Raw genomic sequence first — 17,445 nt, 5'->3', positions numbered from 1 at the left:
CGGCTCGACGAAGATGTCGTAAACAAGGGGTACGGTGGTCAGCCAGTACGCCTTGTCCCATGTGCAGAGAGACGAGAGACCGCGAGTAGTCCTAGCAAGGATCGCCGCATCTGTGTACAGCTCCCAAATGATGTCGCTTGCCTGAATCCGGTCGAACTCCACCACAAACTCTGGGTACGACCGCAGCACCTGCTTGTGCCTGCTTGTGCGCCCACTTCCTCTGCAAATAACAGTTAGTTCAACAATGTACAATGGGTACTCTGACACGATGAATACGAACGCAACGCGCGAGAAACAAACCTGCCAACGACACCACAACGTCCCCATCGTGGCGTAATCTACCAGTAAACGCCCTGAGTAAAGATCGAAGTCATATTCCGATAGACTCACCTCCGGTCGTCCTATCGCGAACTGCTTCGCTGCCCACAACTGTAGAAGGAGGGGACATCCGGCGATAAGGGCGTTCGCGGCCGTCCGCGTGCAGGCATCGCATAGTGCTCGATACGTCGCCGCTAGCACGGCGGACCCCTAACTCCACTGCGGCACGCATAGAATATCTGCATCTGCGATGGCCCGTGCGTACCTGATCATGCCCTTCTCTACTAGGTCGCCTGACATGCCAGTGAACATGACCTACCCAAATACCCAAAGCAGGTAGGCCTCCAAGCTACGCCGCACGGAGTACTCGTTGGCGTGGGGGGCTAGCTTGTCCGACTGCAAAATTGTAGTTGAGGTTACAAGACATACAATCTTAATATCTTTGTCAATTGGCATGTGGTTACTTACCGTGTACTGCATTAGCCAGTGCTTTGTCGGGCCTGATGCCGCGCACGGATCCATGTTTTGCATCAGCCAATGCTCAGCGGCAATAAATACAGATGTCATGTTCCTGTGATACTTCTCAACACCTGGTACATGACAATTGTGTCTGGTCACAATTGATACATCCCAGTAATCCTTCCATTTACCCTTGTAAGCATGTATCCTCCATGGACAACCATTATCTGACTGTCCACACTTCACTTCATACACTAACTTGCTTGACTTCACCACCTAGAACTCTCTCCGTAATGATATTGCCCACTGCTTAACTGCCTCTGTCAAATCCTCCTTGTCTCGATACCTTGCCCCTTATATGACCTCATTATCCTTGTACTCCCAAGGCACATGATGCCCTTCTCTGATTTGGAGACCAGAAAAATCCTCATTCGACCATTCTGATGGGTACACATCAACACATTCTCCATCTGTCGATTCCTCATCATCAACCCTCTCATTCTCTGAGTCTTCTCTTTCCATGACGTCCACTATTTCAGGATGCACCTCCCCTTCATCCGCTGCTCCAGTCGGACCCCTGTCTTCTCCTTCCTCCCCTTCATCTTCACTACCTGATTCAGGTTATCTCCTCTATAACTTGGCCCCGCATGCTCTTGGGAACTCATTATCTGAGTTCTGACCTTTTTAAACACTGCAATGTGGATGACAGCTGGCCATCCTCGTTGCATTGCATTTTGCACGTACGATCTCCATGTCTCTATCGAGGTCATCGGCATCAATTCCCAAATATTACCTTCTTCTACCCGATTTATTACCACTGACAAGGTTATATCTTGTGTTTCTCGGTCGTATCGAAATCTCCTCATTAACCAACTATGAATAGCATCAAATGTCCTTTCAAGAGGTCTATCAATGCCCTTAACGGTGCATTTGAATTGAGTAAGATCTGCTCCATATGGCCCATACATGACATTTTCTTCTCCATAGTACAGTCGAAATTACACTTTATTGGCCATACCTATAATGGGAATGCACTGTTTTTTTAACACATATTTTACGACACTCATTTTAGTGTGCTTATGAAGACATAATATTCGTACGAATTTTATTGTACTATATTATACCCTACATGTAACTACATTTTTAAGTACTTCGTTTATTATTTTGTAAATTGAAATTTAACTTATATTATCTTAGCAGTAAACACTGTTCTCTTGATTGTAGGTTTGATTATATTTAACCTATAAGCGATAAATCATATTTAACTTTAAATGTCAATAGTATGGTACCAACGAACAATCATTGTATTTTAATTACGTAAGCGACAATACTAAGAAGACGCTAACAACACCCAAAAACTTTAGCTTCACATTAACTTAAATATGCTTAACAGTGTCCTTAACTAAAACATAAACTACTTTCATTTTCTATTGAACGTAATTATGTTTTACTATTTCTTTTCACAGTATAGATAATTTTAGTACTAACTAAGTTATACCATTAGTAAGTTCTACCATCGCTAAATCAATTATCCACTAAAATATTTTCTAAATTATACACTACAAATACACTTTTACTAACTAAATTACCCAATGACTAGATTAATTACGTACTAATTAATTTGGTTGACCATACCGTATCAATACATTACATACGGATAAAATTATACCATCGCAAAGTCATATATCCACTACTAAATTATACATTCACAACAGTAATTATGTATTGTATAAATATCTTAATTATACACTCCAAATGAATTTTGTTCTAACAAAATAAAACGATCTCTAAATAAACAACATTTATTGAACAATACAAATATTTCGAAAACTTACTGTAGTGCACCGAGAAATTTCAGCAGAGCTTCGCCGCTCCAAAGCCCTCTCCTCAACTCTGAGTGAGTGAAGTGGGAGGGGGGAAATAAGGAGGGGAAGGGGGCTGGCGACCTTATATAGAACCGCGAAATAAACCGCCCTAACGGAGGGCGGAAGGGGCCGCCTGCAAAATGGCCAGGCCCCTTCCCCCTCCCCCCACGCGCGTGTCGGCCCGCGCCACGCAATTTTGCACTTACCCCCTTCCCGCCCTCCGTAAGGGCGGAAGGGGCCTTAGTGCAAAATTGCGCAGCCCCGCGCTAACGATCGACTCGCCCCGGCGCCGCGACGTGCACCACGTCAGCATTCCGCCCTCGCAGAGGGCGGCAAGAGGTTATTCCTACTATTTTTTGATTCGAAAAATTAAAATGATGAATAATTAAATAAATAAAATTAAAAATTACAAAAATTCCAAGTCCTAAGTAGTCCATATAAGTTGAGAATGTCCTTAAGCACGTTACGTTATTCTTTGCGCTCGATGGATCGCTGTCAGTGAGGTATAATTGTCCTCCTCAACAGTCTCTTGATCAAAAATCACACATGGCAGGATCCCATTGCGACGACGACGACCACATGGGGAAAAAAGGGGATCTCTGCCATTGCACGTGATCGTCCGTGCTCTCTCTCTGCTGGGGTAGAGAGAGAGGAGAAGGGAAGAGAAAGAGACGCGCCTGAGTGGGTCCCGCTCTGGGGAATAACAGTCACTCCTGACGACGAGTCATCGATAGCCGGTAGGGCATCCTTTTCTTTTTCCTGGGTGTACGGCCGGCCAAACTTTTTCTTTTTTTTTTACGTGTGCGTTTTACTCCACGCCCAACAAAGCATCCGAGGTGCATTTTGATAAGCATGCACCGTGCGTGCCAAAAAAAAAAAAGATAAGCATGCACCGTTAATTCTCTGTGGTGCGAAGGTGAAGATCAGCTATATGCTCGTGTACGATGGATGTTTGGCTTACTATGACGACGCATTTATAAAAAAAAATTATTTATAAATAAAACTTTTATATACGTGTGTTTAGCGATCTAAAAATTAAATTAAGAATAAAAATATACATAGGTGAAAAATTCTAAAATTAACTTAAAATTTTAAATTTAAAGTTAAAAATTAATATTTTGGCTTATAAATTTAAGCATGAAAAAAAAACGGAGGTGTGCGCGTTAACTTGTACCACATATTGCTGCAAGTTTATCTATAATAGTTTGTATTATCTCTTTCTCTCACTTATAGATTTAATGAATATATATATCTTGGAGTATATAGAGATAACTCTGAGTGTTAATCTTTTTATTTTTTATTTTAACTCTTCGCTTGTAGTCATTTTTAGCCTACTTGCTCTAAGGGCTCATTGGTTCTTTTAACAATGCACGATCACATGGCTTAAAAAAACGGAACAATAAGATTTTTGTAGGTGAAAAATATTGATACATGACTGACTTTAACAAAAATCCGAAATTTGCAGGTCCAGTTTTTTCCCAATACGAAGTTTTCCCAGCGTTGCGTCAAAAAAAAAAAGTTTTCCCAGCGGCATTGTCTTTAAAATAACAAAACCACATGTAAGAAGGGTGATTTTTCCCTGCGGTCCTCCTTAAAAACATTTATAAAATTGATCTATGGAGACAAGATCTATTTCAAGAAAAATCATAATTTTTTTATATAAAGTCGAATGATGATAATTTTAAAAATTATAGCTTTTAATGTGATCTGTATAGGTTTTTCACTTGAAACCACGTATAAAAACCAGTCAGTGAAACTGGTTTTCAAGAAACTTTGCCTGTGGAAACTTTTTCCCTTATTCGTTCATAATCCCCAGAATTTAAATTTTTTATTTTAAGTCCGATATAGGTGAAGGAAAGTTCTACGAGATTCTTAAGTTCTTGTCCTTTTCTTATACTTATAAACTAAAACTTAAATTTCCAACCATAAATTTAGAGTTAATTTTGGGATTTTTATTATATTTTTTAGCCATGCCTTGCCTTTAGATTACTCAGAACAACTATAAAAAAAAATTTTATTTATAATTTTTTAATTTTAAATATATTTTTTCGGTTTTCTCTCAAAAAGTCATCTGATGACCACCTTATAATATTTTCTTAAATGTACGGTTAATATTTTCTAAGAATATTTGTTTTAATGTGGTTCCTCACTAATATCAAGTTGTGTCAACTTATACATAGTCAGTGAACGATTATATTAAAAGATTAGATTTCACCAAATTGTAAGTATTTTGACCAAAATGTCACAAAATTTCATATTTAAGCATGTATATCATATTTATCCCTACCCACTCATACACACTCATTCATTCCTTTTGAGAAGAAAAGACCTCTCAAATTTAATCTGTATTAAACAACGTACAAATTATTATGTTTTGGGATGGAGGTGGTACGAACTCTAAGATCTATCTCAAGAACTGAAAATTTCAAATTTGTAAATAGCCTCAGATATAGACATGCTATATTCACATTGTTTATGTTGGTCTAAAACCGAAAGACGTTAGCTTAACCGAGAGGAATTCTAGCTATATCACAAAAGCTAGCCTAAAAGGTGAGAGACTCTCCCACTACAATCTCCCCCGTCATATATATTAGTATTCCTTAGCACTAATCGGCTTTACACATGCACATACGGGCCTCACACTCATTATCCAACTACCCACTGTCCACCGACCAGTTCCACACATAGGCATATACGGGTCTTGCACTTGTGGTCTTCTAGGCTTCAAGCCTCCACCATATAAGTTTGCATGGTACAAGAGATTATGGATCCAACTCTGATACTAGTTGTTGACCCGTAACCGGGAGACGTTGGCTCAATCGAGAGGAAGTTTTACTACATCTTAAAAGCTAGCTCAAGAGCTGAGGGACTTCCTTCACTTTTAAGTTGACTCAACTATCCCTAAATAACCAATATGAGATTATTTCCAACAGTTTAACGTTTGACGAGTCATAGAGAGGCCAAGTCATAATAGTATAGCACCTGTTTCTAGTCGCGAGGTGCTTCATATTAAAATGGTAACGAGGCGTAGTGATGAGATCATGAGTTTATATCTGTATAATATATTAATATATATATATATATATGTCTAATAAAAATGAACTATTTTTTAAATATTTTTGTGCTAAAAAATCGTAAACTAGAAATTCATTTCCACTTCTGTTTGTTAAGAGAGAGCTACCTGTGAAAATGGGATTACCACAGGTGGTTTGTAAATGCAAATGGAAATCACCGAAATCTACCATCCATAAAACACAAACAGTTTGCTAAACATCCGCTCCCTGTGTCCCAGAAAGAAATGATGTCTAGCATCCCAATGTAAGTTTAGTACTCACAAGAAATGACAAAATAACCCTCATCAACTAGTAATGCCCATACAACAGTCTGCAACCATCAATTACACATCAAGAGGCATCAGCCAACCCAAAGGGAAAAAAAAAACTTTAAACCCAACCTCTGGAAAGAAAACAGAACTCTCCAACCTGAAAAAGAAAAAAGATCTGCCGCTGAAACCTGAAAAGAAAAATCAGCCAAAAATGCTCCAAATTAATCCAAAAGTATTAGCAAGAACAAATACGCCACGCCTTTTTACTTCTGCTTATGCTTATAAGCTAAACTTTAAATTTTAACCTTAAATTAAAGTTAATTTTTGGTTTTTAATCATAGTTTATTTTCTAACCCTAATTTTTAGATCATTAGAAATACTATATTAAAGTTTTATTATAAATTATTTTTAATTTATAAATATATCGTTGGACAATCATCGAAACAAATGATAGTTTGCCTTCGTCAAGGTGGCAGTCATGTGAGGTAGTCTCATCTACGGTGACCTTGAGGACCTGGAGTTATCACCGCTAACGAGATCAAAGACAAAAGGAAACACTACGAACACCAAGAATACGAATGCTCCCATCCGCGTTTCTAAAAAATAAAAAGAAATTTAGAAATAAAACTTTTATAAATATGTTCGTAGCAAAAGCAAAGAGCGGTAAAACAAATCACGATAATAAGTTACAAAATTAATATTAAAATTAACTTATAAACAGTTTACACCTACTCCCTCCGTCCCAAAATAAACCAATTTTTCACTTTTTACCTTCAATTTTTGACTCTTCGTCTTATTTAAATTTTTTTTGCGATTGATATTTTTGTTTTTATTAGATGATAAATCATAAATAGTACTTTACGTGTGACTAATTTTTTTTCAATTTTCTGAAAATTTTTCAAATAAGACGGATGGTCAAACGTTGGACACGAAAACCGGAAAATTTGTTTTTTTTAGCACAGAGGGAGTAGATGGGAAGCCGGGAATAGGAAATCTGCCGCCGCAAGCTCGTGTATCGGTCCTGTATCATCAGATCTGGCTCAGGGGACACACATGCAACTCTCTGCAATTGCCGGAGACGAGCAGCATGTACCCACGTATATAAAATATATAAATTACTTTCTTCTTTTTAAAGAATTTTTAACCTTGGCGCATATAAAAACTACATGATTTATCAATGGATAAATTTAGACAGCACTAAAAGGTTAGTTATAGATATATTGTTATCTTCACTGCTTTATGTGGAGCGTGAGGCCGGTCGTGAGTAGGGATGATAATTCCCCCGTGGAGCGGGGGCTATTTTTGCCCTGTGGGGATTCGGGGCCGGGGCCCCGGTTTGGATGGGGGGGGGGGCAGAGACAGGGGCGGTTTTACACTTGTGAGAAAACTACAGGGACCCAAGGAGATGTTTTAAACTTTAAAATACATTACATACCAGGCCCAGAAGTCTAAAAGCCCAATAAGAACATAGCAAACCCTAGCTGTTGTGCACTCTCTCTCGAGTCTCTCACTCTCTCTCTCTCACCTTGCCGATGATAGACCGACAGTGAGTCCCTCACTCCCTCCCTTTCTCTCTACATATTTTCTTGGGGGAGGCGGGGCCTAACCAGGTTCGTGGATCTGTTACGGTCAGGGCTGGGGGGCGGGTTTCGCCCCATTTTCATTTTTGAGGCTAGGGATGGGGATGAACTTCGGGGTCGGGGCTGGGGCCGGGCTGTTCTTGCCCAACCTGGCCCTGACCCACCCCGCTGCCAACACTAGTTGTGAGTTGATGTCCTATACAAAGTGTATATAAATATAAATATAAAATAGAATTGGCATATTATTTCTTGAATTTTTTGCACATAAAAATTTGAAAACTTAAAATTTATTTCAAGATGCATGGTTTGTTAAGAGAGCTACTGGTGAAAATGAAATTATCATTGACAGTTCCTAAGAGCATTCCAAGCAGACGCTGGGAAAAAAAATGCTCCAACAGATACTCTATCTCATCCTCCATACTAGAAAGATAAACTTCATTAGAGTTTCTCTTTTCTCACTCCATATCTCGATTTTTTATTTTTTATTTTATTTAATAAATAATTTACAAAACTATATGCCTTTGTAGATGGTAGAATATATAAAACACCCTCTGGAAGGACGTGGGATCTAACTTGGCAGACGCCTAGAAGGCCACTGGGGACGGCCAATGACGACGTTGTGATAGGGGCAAGCTGCCGTGTGCCAGGGAACAGTCAGACCATGAACTGAACGGTTAAACCACGGGTTGATACATATATGTATAATATATGTAATTATTTAATCACTAGTTCTTGGATGGCTTAGTGGTCACTACCACTCTCTTCTATTCTAGAACACCGTCTAGTTCACAGATGGACCTTCCCGGGCGCGCGCAGCAGTTTAGCAATTTGCCCTAAACTACAAAACTGCCATCCCCCGCGGCCTCCCCGCTGTAGGCCACGTCAGGTCCCACGTCAGGTCCCTCTAGAAGGACGTGAGGAGGTTAGATTTGTAATATTTTGAAATAAAAATATAGTTTTATAAATTATTTATTAAATAAAATAAAAATAAATAATTTCCGTATGTCAACATGCATCTAGGCATAAGAGTTGAGAGAAAAACAATATGAGAGTAGATGGTTGCAAAATATAAATTCCATTATCTTAAGGCAACAACGTCGTTAGAGCATCCTCAGTAGATCAGCTATCTCATCCTTCATTGATCAGCTATCTCATCATTCATTGTGAAAATAGAGGGTGAAGAATAAAAGTGTTGAGGTCCAGTAGAGCATTCATTCCACTTCTATTTTTGGATCTACCCGTATTAAGAGATATGAAAGATGTCATATATCGATGATATGCTAGAGTACAAATAGATATGAATAATAAAACTGTTTTAGCTGATCATCCAAATGAAAATATAAGTGACCAAATTTGGATGGACTGCTGGGATGCTCTGTTCACACGTAAATGTCCGCTAAGATCCATATATATGTGAAAATTGATCAACAGCAATCGATTAATATAATAATGAACTTGTTCGAGTAAATTAAGTGAGAGCATATTAAATATGATGGGCCAACGAGAACACCACCTAGCTACTCCATGTCTAATTAGCATGCATAATTAGGATTCCATGACTAACTAAACTATCCTCCTACATGAAACCGAAGTGATTGATTCCAGGCAACTTTGCGAGATTACAAGCAGGAACAACACACTAGGGGAACTAAATTAACTGAAAGTTTCTCCCCGGGAATGGGGCAAACCTATTGTACTTAATTTTCCTACAGGGGCCTGACAGTAGTAGACCTAACCCACAGGTTTAATAAATTAATTTGCAAAGCTAACAGTTGCTATCAAAGAACCTGTAGATGCTGTTCAGGTGCAAAAGCCAAAGAACCTGTAGCTTCTCATTAATGGACCTTATCATACTATCACTCTCATATTTTTGGTCCTGGAATTGATTGGTCGAAAAGAAGCTTAGAGTATATATATAATGTTGCTCATGTTTATCTTTTTGTGTTTGACTATATATGAGGATCTCAACAAGAGGAAAAGGAAAGCTAACCAACGCCCGAGTCACTAACTCATAGTATTCCACAACATTTTACAAACTTGCACCACCATATTTTTACTTCTGTTTTATACTTATATGAATTCAAATTTCTTAACCTTAAATTTAAAGTTAATTTTAAGATTTTTCTTTATCATGATTTATTTTTTAATATCTGATTTTAGATCGCTAGAAACACATAAAACATTATTCATAAATTATTTTTTGTTTGTAAATATGCCGTTTGGTTTTTTTTTATAAAAAGCCAAGCAATAACCAGTAAATGATCATGGATCAGCCTAGAGGAATTATATAATCCATAAGATTAAGGGCCTCTTCGGTTTGAAGGATTTTCAAAGAGAAAATGGAGGAATTGAACTGTTTCCTCTAGAAATTCCATAAAGTTCCAATGATCCGAGCAAGCCTTAAAGTACGAAAGCAAAGGAATAGATGCATGGAGAAAGTAATTTATAGGAGTTTAATTTTTAAGATTTGAGTGGATATAAATTTTTCTAATTTCTGTCTACACAGTTTATATGAAAAAAATACTTTGATTTTATACTTCATTCCTATAAATCAAAAGACACCTATAGCTATAGAAATTAATTCTTACAAATCCAAAGTGTTATGGCATGTCCTACATTAGATCCAAATTATGGCTCCGGTTTAGCTACAAACAAAGAAGATGTCACTGACACGCGTTGTAGAAATAGAATTGCAATGACTTTTTGAAGGATCGATCACGTCCCAAAGCCTTGTTTCTTAGTAAAACAAACATATATACTTCATAGCTCTCGTTTTAATCTTCCTTCGGCCAGTCCAATGCACTCCTTTCCTTTCTCTACGGATCTCACTTTGGAAGTCATTGCCTCCAAAGTTTGTGTTTTATTTCCTACTACCCCGTTCCATAATAACCTCATTTTTCGATTTCTGTGTCCAACACTTCGACCATTTGTCTTATTTGAAAAAAATGTATAAAAACTTCAAAAAATTAGTCACGCATAAAGTACTATTTATGTTTTACCATCTAGTAACAATAAAAATATTATTCATAAAAAAATTTCAAATAAGATGAAGAGTCAAAATATTATATCTAAAAACTAAAAAATAAGCTTAATATGATATAGAGGTAGTATCATTTATCCACAGTTGTCAAGGCATGTTCCTCTGGTATAAATTCCACCATGTGACATTTTGGTTACTATGTTTTCCCCTTTATCCATGCATTCAAAAAGAACATGTATATATGTCTAAAATCAAACGAGTAACTAATTTATTTAAACTTACGCCAGTATCCATATAGAAAAATCACCGACAAAACCACTTTGAGGAGTTAGCGAAATATTATTTAAACTTACAATAAAACAAACCCACTCTAAATTGTTCAAAATAAAACATTATTGGTGATTTATTTGTAACATTAATGAAATTTCCAAAACAAAACAAATTTGTCCGAGCGAGGCCTAATATATATGGTAGTAAGTAGCTCTCGTGTGATTCGGAGAAAAAAAAAGGTGATGTGTCATGTATGATCCACTTGAAAGCAAAACCTAGCCATGTCTCCTACCTACAATGGCTAAATATTCTCCTTGTTGGAATGAAGAAGGCCTAGTGAAACGCCGTTTTCCAATTTGTCCCACTAGCTTTACGGCTTTCCTCATGTTTACACGATGATACGCAGTTCGTGGTGCCCACCATTTGGTACTATATCCAAACAATAAGTAAAACGAACCATTTGTAAACGAAAAATATATAGTTACTGAATAAAATTTTTATATACATGTTTTTAATTAGCGATATAAAAGTAAAAGCTGAAAAAGTAAACTACGATGAAGAAAACCAAAAATTAACCCTAAATTTAAGGTTGAAAATTCAAATTTTAAATAAGAAAAGGCAAAAAGATGATGGTGCATATGTTCTTTGTAGAATTTAGTTTTTTTATATAGAAGATGCATAATAACACATCAACACCTATGCATACCACACTTATATATACACATGCGAATAAACCCTCAAGACCTCAACATATGTAAAAATGCTAATCACTTACCTCACTAAATTCCTACCATTGATACCTTTTGTGTAAGTAATATTTATAGGCACCAAAAATAATGTATAAAAGAAGAACAATGCTATTGCTATAGTACGAACCTTGACATGGATCCTACTGCGAGCAAACCTGAGCGATTTTTTTTTACGATTTTATGTGAATGAAATATTTCAAATTCATTCCAAAATATAACTAAATAAATTTCAAATAAACTATTATTATTATCTCATTAATTATACATCATTAATATTTTGTAGAATTAATGTTTAATATTTGATGACGAGTATATAAATTAAACTTTGTTCCGCAATATAAACATGTTAAAACTATACATAATACTACTTATCCCATTAATTATTTTTCATTTAAATTTCTTCATATCTTACCCCTATATATACTCGATCAATTTGATCTATCATTTATATATTACGGAATAGTGAAGTTGCTTCTCTTTAACATTAATATTTCCCAAATCAACTTACAACCTACTGCTCCATCGGTTCCATGTTATAAGGCTTTCTGAAGCTATCTAGATTCATCCGTGAATCAATGTATATATTTTATATATGTGTGAAGATTCATTAGCACACACACAGATGAATTTAGACAATGCCAGAAAATTTTATAATATTGAACAGATGGAATACATATCATACAATCTATTTAATTTTAAAAGGAAGTGAGCAGTCGGGGAAAAAAATTACTACATTGCTTTTGGATTAACGATGACAAGGGATTGGCGAGGATAATTACGGGGTGGGGGAGACACGCGCGGGGTGTTGCCCCAACGGCCATGACTGACAGGTGGGCCCACCACATTGAGTTCAAATCATTTTCAATGAATGTGTCCGGTCCATTAGCTTTTATGGTTTAGCCGTTTACATGTTGGACGTTGCCGAGGAAGTACTGTCTGTACTCCTTACTGCTCACTTGACTTTCTGCAGGGAAAATATCATTTAACTTTAACCAAAAACAATGATGTGGTCCATGTGGATGTGGGTGATACTTGATAAATTTTGGTAATATTCATAGATTTGAAATGCCTTTTGCAGTTTGCTAGCTAGTTGCTGCAGAAGACCTGGTAAATATCACCGTACTACATATGCCACGATCACATTATCATAGAAGTATAGATTTAAGAGGGTATGATTTAACATTAACTTTATCATAAAGCTATACATTTAAGATGAAGTATAGAGTAAAATATATCAAAGTTATCACAAAACTATAGATTTAACATCAATTTAATCACACAACTACAATTAGTAAAATTCAACAAAAAAATGATGGTAGAGATTTTAAACTCTAAAATAAGTAGTTTTATGATAACTTAATTACATAATCTTTACTTTTGTGATATTTCACCTTTATTTATAGTTTTGTGATAAAGTTGATATTAAGTCTGTAATTTTATTATATAACATATTTATGTAGTTTTGTGACAGTTTGGTAAAAATACATGTAGTTTGTAAATTTTACTCTTGTTGTTTTAAGAATTCTCATGAGTTTATTTGGGTAAATATGAGTAATTTCGTAGTATATTCACAACAATCGAGCTGGATCGCGTGAAAGTCCGAGACAATTCTCACTTTTCAAAATAACCTTGAGTCCTTCATTCAAAACCGAGAAATATTAAAGGAGTTTTCAGAAGTTTGACCAAGTTCCTGAAAAAATTTCTGTCAAAATTCTACATTTTAAATAAGCCTCTAACGTTTACATCTAGCCAATCAACTCATGGATTGACACACATAAAGTTACAGCTTAAAAAAATTGTCCAAGAGATCTAGTCAGGAGATATGCAGCCAGATTGTTCTACTTATTCCCACTTCTCACAAGTGGGTAATATACCCCCAAAACATTTCCTACTTGACATTTTAAACTTTTAAAATTATCACCTGCAACCCTAAAAAATTCCAAAAAGAATGTTAAATGTTTTGCCCATACATCACAGCAGGAATCCGGATCCAATGTTCTGTAAAATGAAAAAAAAAAAGGAGAGGAGAGAATAATTTCCTAAACACCTCCCAGGAAACACAACAGGGAATATTTTGCCGGAGTACTGCCTCCTACATGCACAAAAGATCATAAATTAAATAGAGAAAAAGAAAAGAAAACATCCCTTCCTAAACAAATTCTGTCAAAATTAAACAAGGAAATTCTTCCCCATCTGTACCGCATGCCATTTTAATAATCAGATACAGTACATGACAGCATACTTAATTATTCTGTTTAGTTTAATGAACCTGTTTTACGGTACCACCGCCTCTAAAGCTGTTGTTTCACGGATTAAAGCGTAAGGATATTCCTAATGACAAGTTTTATTTCGTAGTTTTCATGATGCCACCTTAACTCAATTGTTATGAAACAAATGAAACCATATCTTTTAATAGGCCGTTTCATTTTTCTTTTGTTATTTATTAGGCAAACTTATATTTAATTTACTATTTAATTTACTATCAAACTTATATTTAGTTTCAATCGGTTTTAAAGTATTGGAAACAATGCAACACCGGTTTCATCTAGATGAAACTGATTTCATCTCTCCACGTATCTCTCATGACATGTCATTAATTTTGCGGATATGATAACTTGTTTATTGAAAATGACCAGTATTGTGAGTAGCCTAAAAACAAAAGACGAAAGATTAGTGTTTTTATGAGATATCAATTTACTATTATAAAGTTAAAACTATATTTTGAAATAGTGAGATAATATACTTCCGTACTTAAATATTTCAAAGGAAATATTAGGAATCAAACATGCCTAAAATAATAGTATGTCCGAAAGAACACAGCCAATTATTCTCTTCACTTTAATAATTAATTAATTAATTAATCTGTGGTTCCATCCACACCTCCCATTTCTTCCACCTTTCACAAAGCCAAGAAACCAAGCAAGCAGCAAGCTGAGCTCAGTGAGAGCAAGAGCTAGCTCAGCTAGGTGGTGCTGGTGCCACCAATGGAGACGTTAATGGCGGCCGACGTGCCGCAGCAGAAGGCCGGTGGTGGCCTGGCGCGGAGGCTGTCGAGGCTGCTCCGCCGGAAGCGCTCCACGGCAGGCTCTGTCGCCGGTGGTGAGTACGACGAGTCGCTGGACAGCTCCGTCAACTCGCTGAGCAAGCTCAAGCTGTCCGCGGCGACGCTGGATGTGCTGTTCAGGAATGCGGCGGTGGAGAAGAAGGGTGGGGTGCCGCAGCCGGCTGCTGCTCCGGCTCCGGCTCCGGCGTTGGACGCCGCCAGCGCGCACGCGTTCGTGGCGAGTCTCTTCGCCGGCGCGTCGGCGGTGAAGGCGGCGTACGCGCAGCTGCAGCAGGCGCAGCATCCGTACGACGCCGAGGCGATACAGTCGGCCGACGCGGCGGTGGTGGCGGAGCTCACCAAGCTCTCCGACCACAAGCGGAGGTATGCCAGGGATCCCGTCGCCGCGGCCAGGAGCGCCGCGGCGGGGCCAGCCGTCCTCGCGGCGCACGCCGACGAGCAGCGACACCTCCTCCGGACCTACGAGATTACGGCGGGTAAGCTGGGGAAGGAGCTCCGCGCGCGTGAGGCCGAGGCGGTGCGCGCCCAGGCCGCGCTCGCCGACGAGCTCCGCGCCGCGCGCTTGCTGGAGGAGCGCGTCCACCCGGGGCGCACGCTCGCCGCGCTCGACGGCCTGCACCTCTCCGGCCTCAACGCCACCCATTTCCTCACCGCGATGCGCCACGCCGTCAAGTCGGTCCGCTCGTTCGCCAAGTCGATGCTCTGCGAGATGCGGCGGGCGGGGTGGGATCCCGCCGCCGCGGCGGCTGCCGTGCACCCGGGTGTCCCGCTGCGCCAACCCGGCGACGCCAAGTTCGCGCTCGAGTCGTTCGTCGCGCTCAAGATGTTCGCCGGCTTCCACCGGAGGGACTTCGGGCTGAGCTCCCTGCACGGCCGGAGCGCCCACGACCGGCGCCGCTTCTTCGACGAGTTCGAGGAGCTCAAGGCGGCGCCCGCGGCGGCGTTCCTCGACGCGCGGAGCTCGCGGTGGAGCGCGCTCGCCGAGTTCTTGCGGGACAGGTACCCGTCCCTGGTGCACGAGCGGATGGAGGCGGCGTTCTTCGGCGACACCTCGCAGCGCGGCGCCGTGACGAGCGCCGGGCCGGCGCTCCCGGGGACGCCGTGGTTCGCCGAGTTCGCCGAGATGGCGCGCCGCGTCTGGCTGCTGCACTGCCTCTTCTTCGCGTTCGACGGCGGCGCGTCCATCTTCCAGGCGCCCGCCGGCGCCCGGTTCTCCGAGGTGTACATGGAGAGCGTCAGCGACGACGACGGCGGTGCAGCGGTGGCGCCGGCCGGTGACCGCGCCGCCGTCGGGTTCACGGTGGTGCCGGGGTTCAGAGTCGGCCGGACGGTGATGCAATGCCGCGTATACCTCTCGCGCCCGGCGCAGCAACCATGACAACAGCGGAGCTCACCGCCGGTGCCGTACGCCGCCGCCTTCCCGGCCGGAGTGTGTCTGTCACGTATATGTACGATGTATCTATGTCTATGTATTTACTATCCAGTAAGCAATTATGTACTGGTGTAGTAGTAAGTAATACTATGAGAATAATGATAATATAAATTCGCATTTTGGTCATACGTATTTTGAAAGGTAAATATTCGTTATTTCAATTCCTTTAGTTTCCAAAATTTTTTTTTAAAAACATCACATCAAATTTTTGGATATTTAAATAGAACATTAAACATAGATAAAACGAAAAACTAATTGTACAGTTATATGAGAAATCTCGAATTTTTTGAGCCTAATTAGTCCATGATTAGCAATAAGTACTACAGTAACCAACATATACTAATGATGGTTTAATTAGGCTAAAAATTCGTCTCATGGTTTCCAGCCGAGCTGTGAAATTCGTTTTTTTATTTGTGTCTGAAAACTCTTTCCGACGTCCGGTCAAACGTTCGATGTGACCTCTTTACCTAAAACTTTTGCCATCTAAAAATGCCTTTAGTTTGGTCACACGGAAAATTATATGAAAAAGTCACGATCGAAATTAGTTTGAGAAAAGTCGGAATCAAGAAATTTGGTTTCTGTTACGATCTGACCTAAATTTGACGGCTTGAAATTACAACAAAAAATTGATAGAAACTTAAAAAAATTAACAATAATTCTCCTTTTTTAATGTATTTTTATAGTTCAAATAACCAAATATGATACGAAATCATAAATATATCTGTAACCATATTATCATACTCGCATAATTTGATGAGCCTTGTGGGCTACTAAACTTTGTTGTAATGCATTTTATACTAGGTTGGCTTTTTCGGTTACATCAATTAGCAGACAATTCTAAAGTTCGATTCCAATTTTACTTTTTCGGTGCATCCTTACATGATGGTGGAAAGTCGGCCTCCTAGTTCTATGAGATAACAACGTTTCTAGTACAAATTTTGTATCTACATTGTACATTTGTATGTGTAACGGATTAAAGTTTAGGATTACTTTAACCATATGTTGAGGGTGTTCCTGGGTATATATGTACATACCACGATGATGTATAGTAGCGGATCCATGATCCGAAGATAATGTGGCTATTTATGTTCTTCTTCCTTTAGACCCTCCTCTTATTCTTTCCCCTCTCTTTTTCCTCCTTCCCTCTTCTATATTTTTTATAGGGGATCCAACGTATAGGGAGTTGGAGCCCCGCCAGCCGCCCGGTTAGATCCACCCCTGATGGTGTGCGTGGGATACATGTGTTAACGTTACATGTGTATATGGTGTAATACAGTTAAATTATATTATAGTTATATTTAAAATATTTCAAAGTGTCTTTCAAGGTGTCTAGCTATCTACAGGACAAAACACATTTGTGCCAAGAATGCAGTGCAAAATGGTCCATCCCAATTTCACAACCT

General features: G+C 39.1%; 1 protein-coding gene across 1 annotated transcript; it reads left to right on the top strand.

Annotated features, from left to right (window-relative positions):
- Positions 1 to 14,484: 14,484 nt before the first annotated feature.
- On the top strand, positions 14,485 to 16,166 carry LOC121054530 (protein GRAVITROPIC IN THE LIGHT 1-like). Its single transcript, XM_040524536.1, has one exon. It carries the CDS (start codon positions 14,531 to 14,533, stop codon positions 15,986 to 15,988), a length of 1,458 nt encoding a protein of 485 aa, XP_040380470.1. The 5' UTR covers positions 14,485 to 14,530; the 3' UTR covers positions 15,989 to 16,166.
- Positions 16,167 to 17,445: the final 1,279 nt, after the last annotated feature.

Source organism: Oryza brachyantha, chromosome 5 (genome assembly GCF_000231095.2).
Source record: "Oryza brachyantha chromosome 5, ObraRS2, whole genome shotgun sequence".
Classification (NCBI taxonomy): domain Eukaryota; kingdom Viridiplantae; phylum Streptophyta; class Magnoliopsida; order Poales; family Poaceae; genus Oryza; species Oryza brachyantha.
The sequence above is the reverse complement of the archived record's forward strand: the minus strand, read 5'-3'. Positions and strand labels throughout refer to the sequence as shown.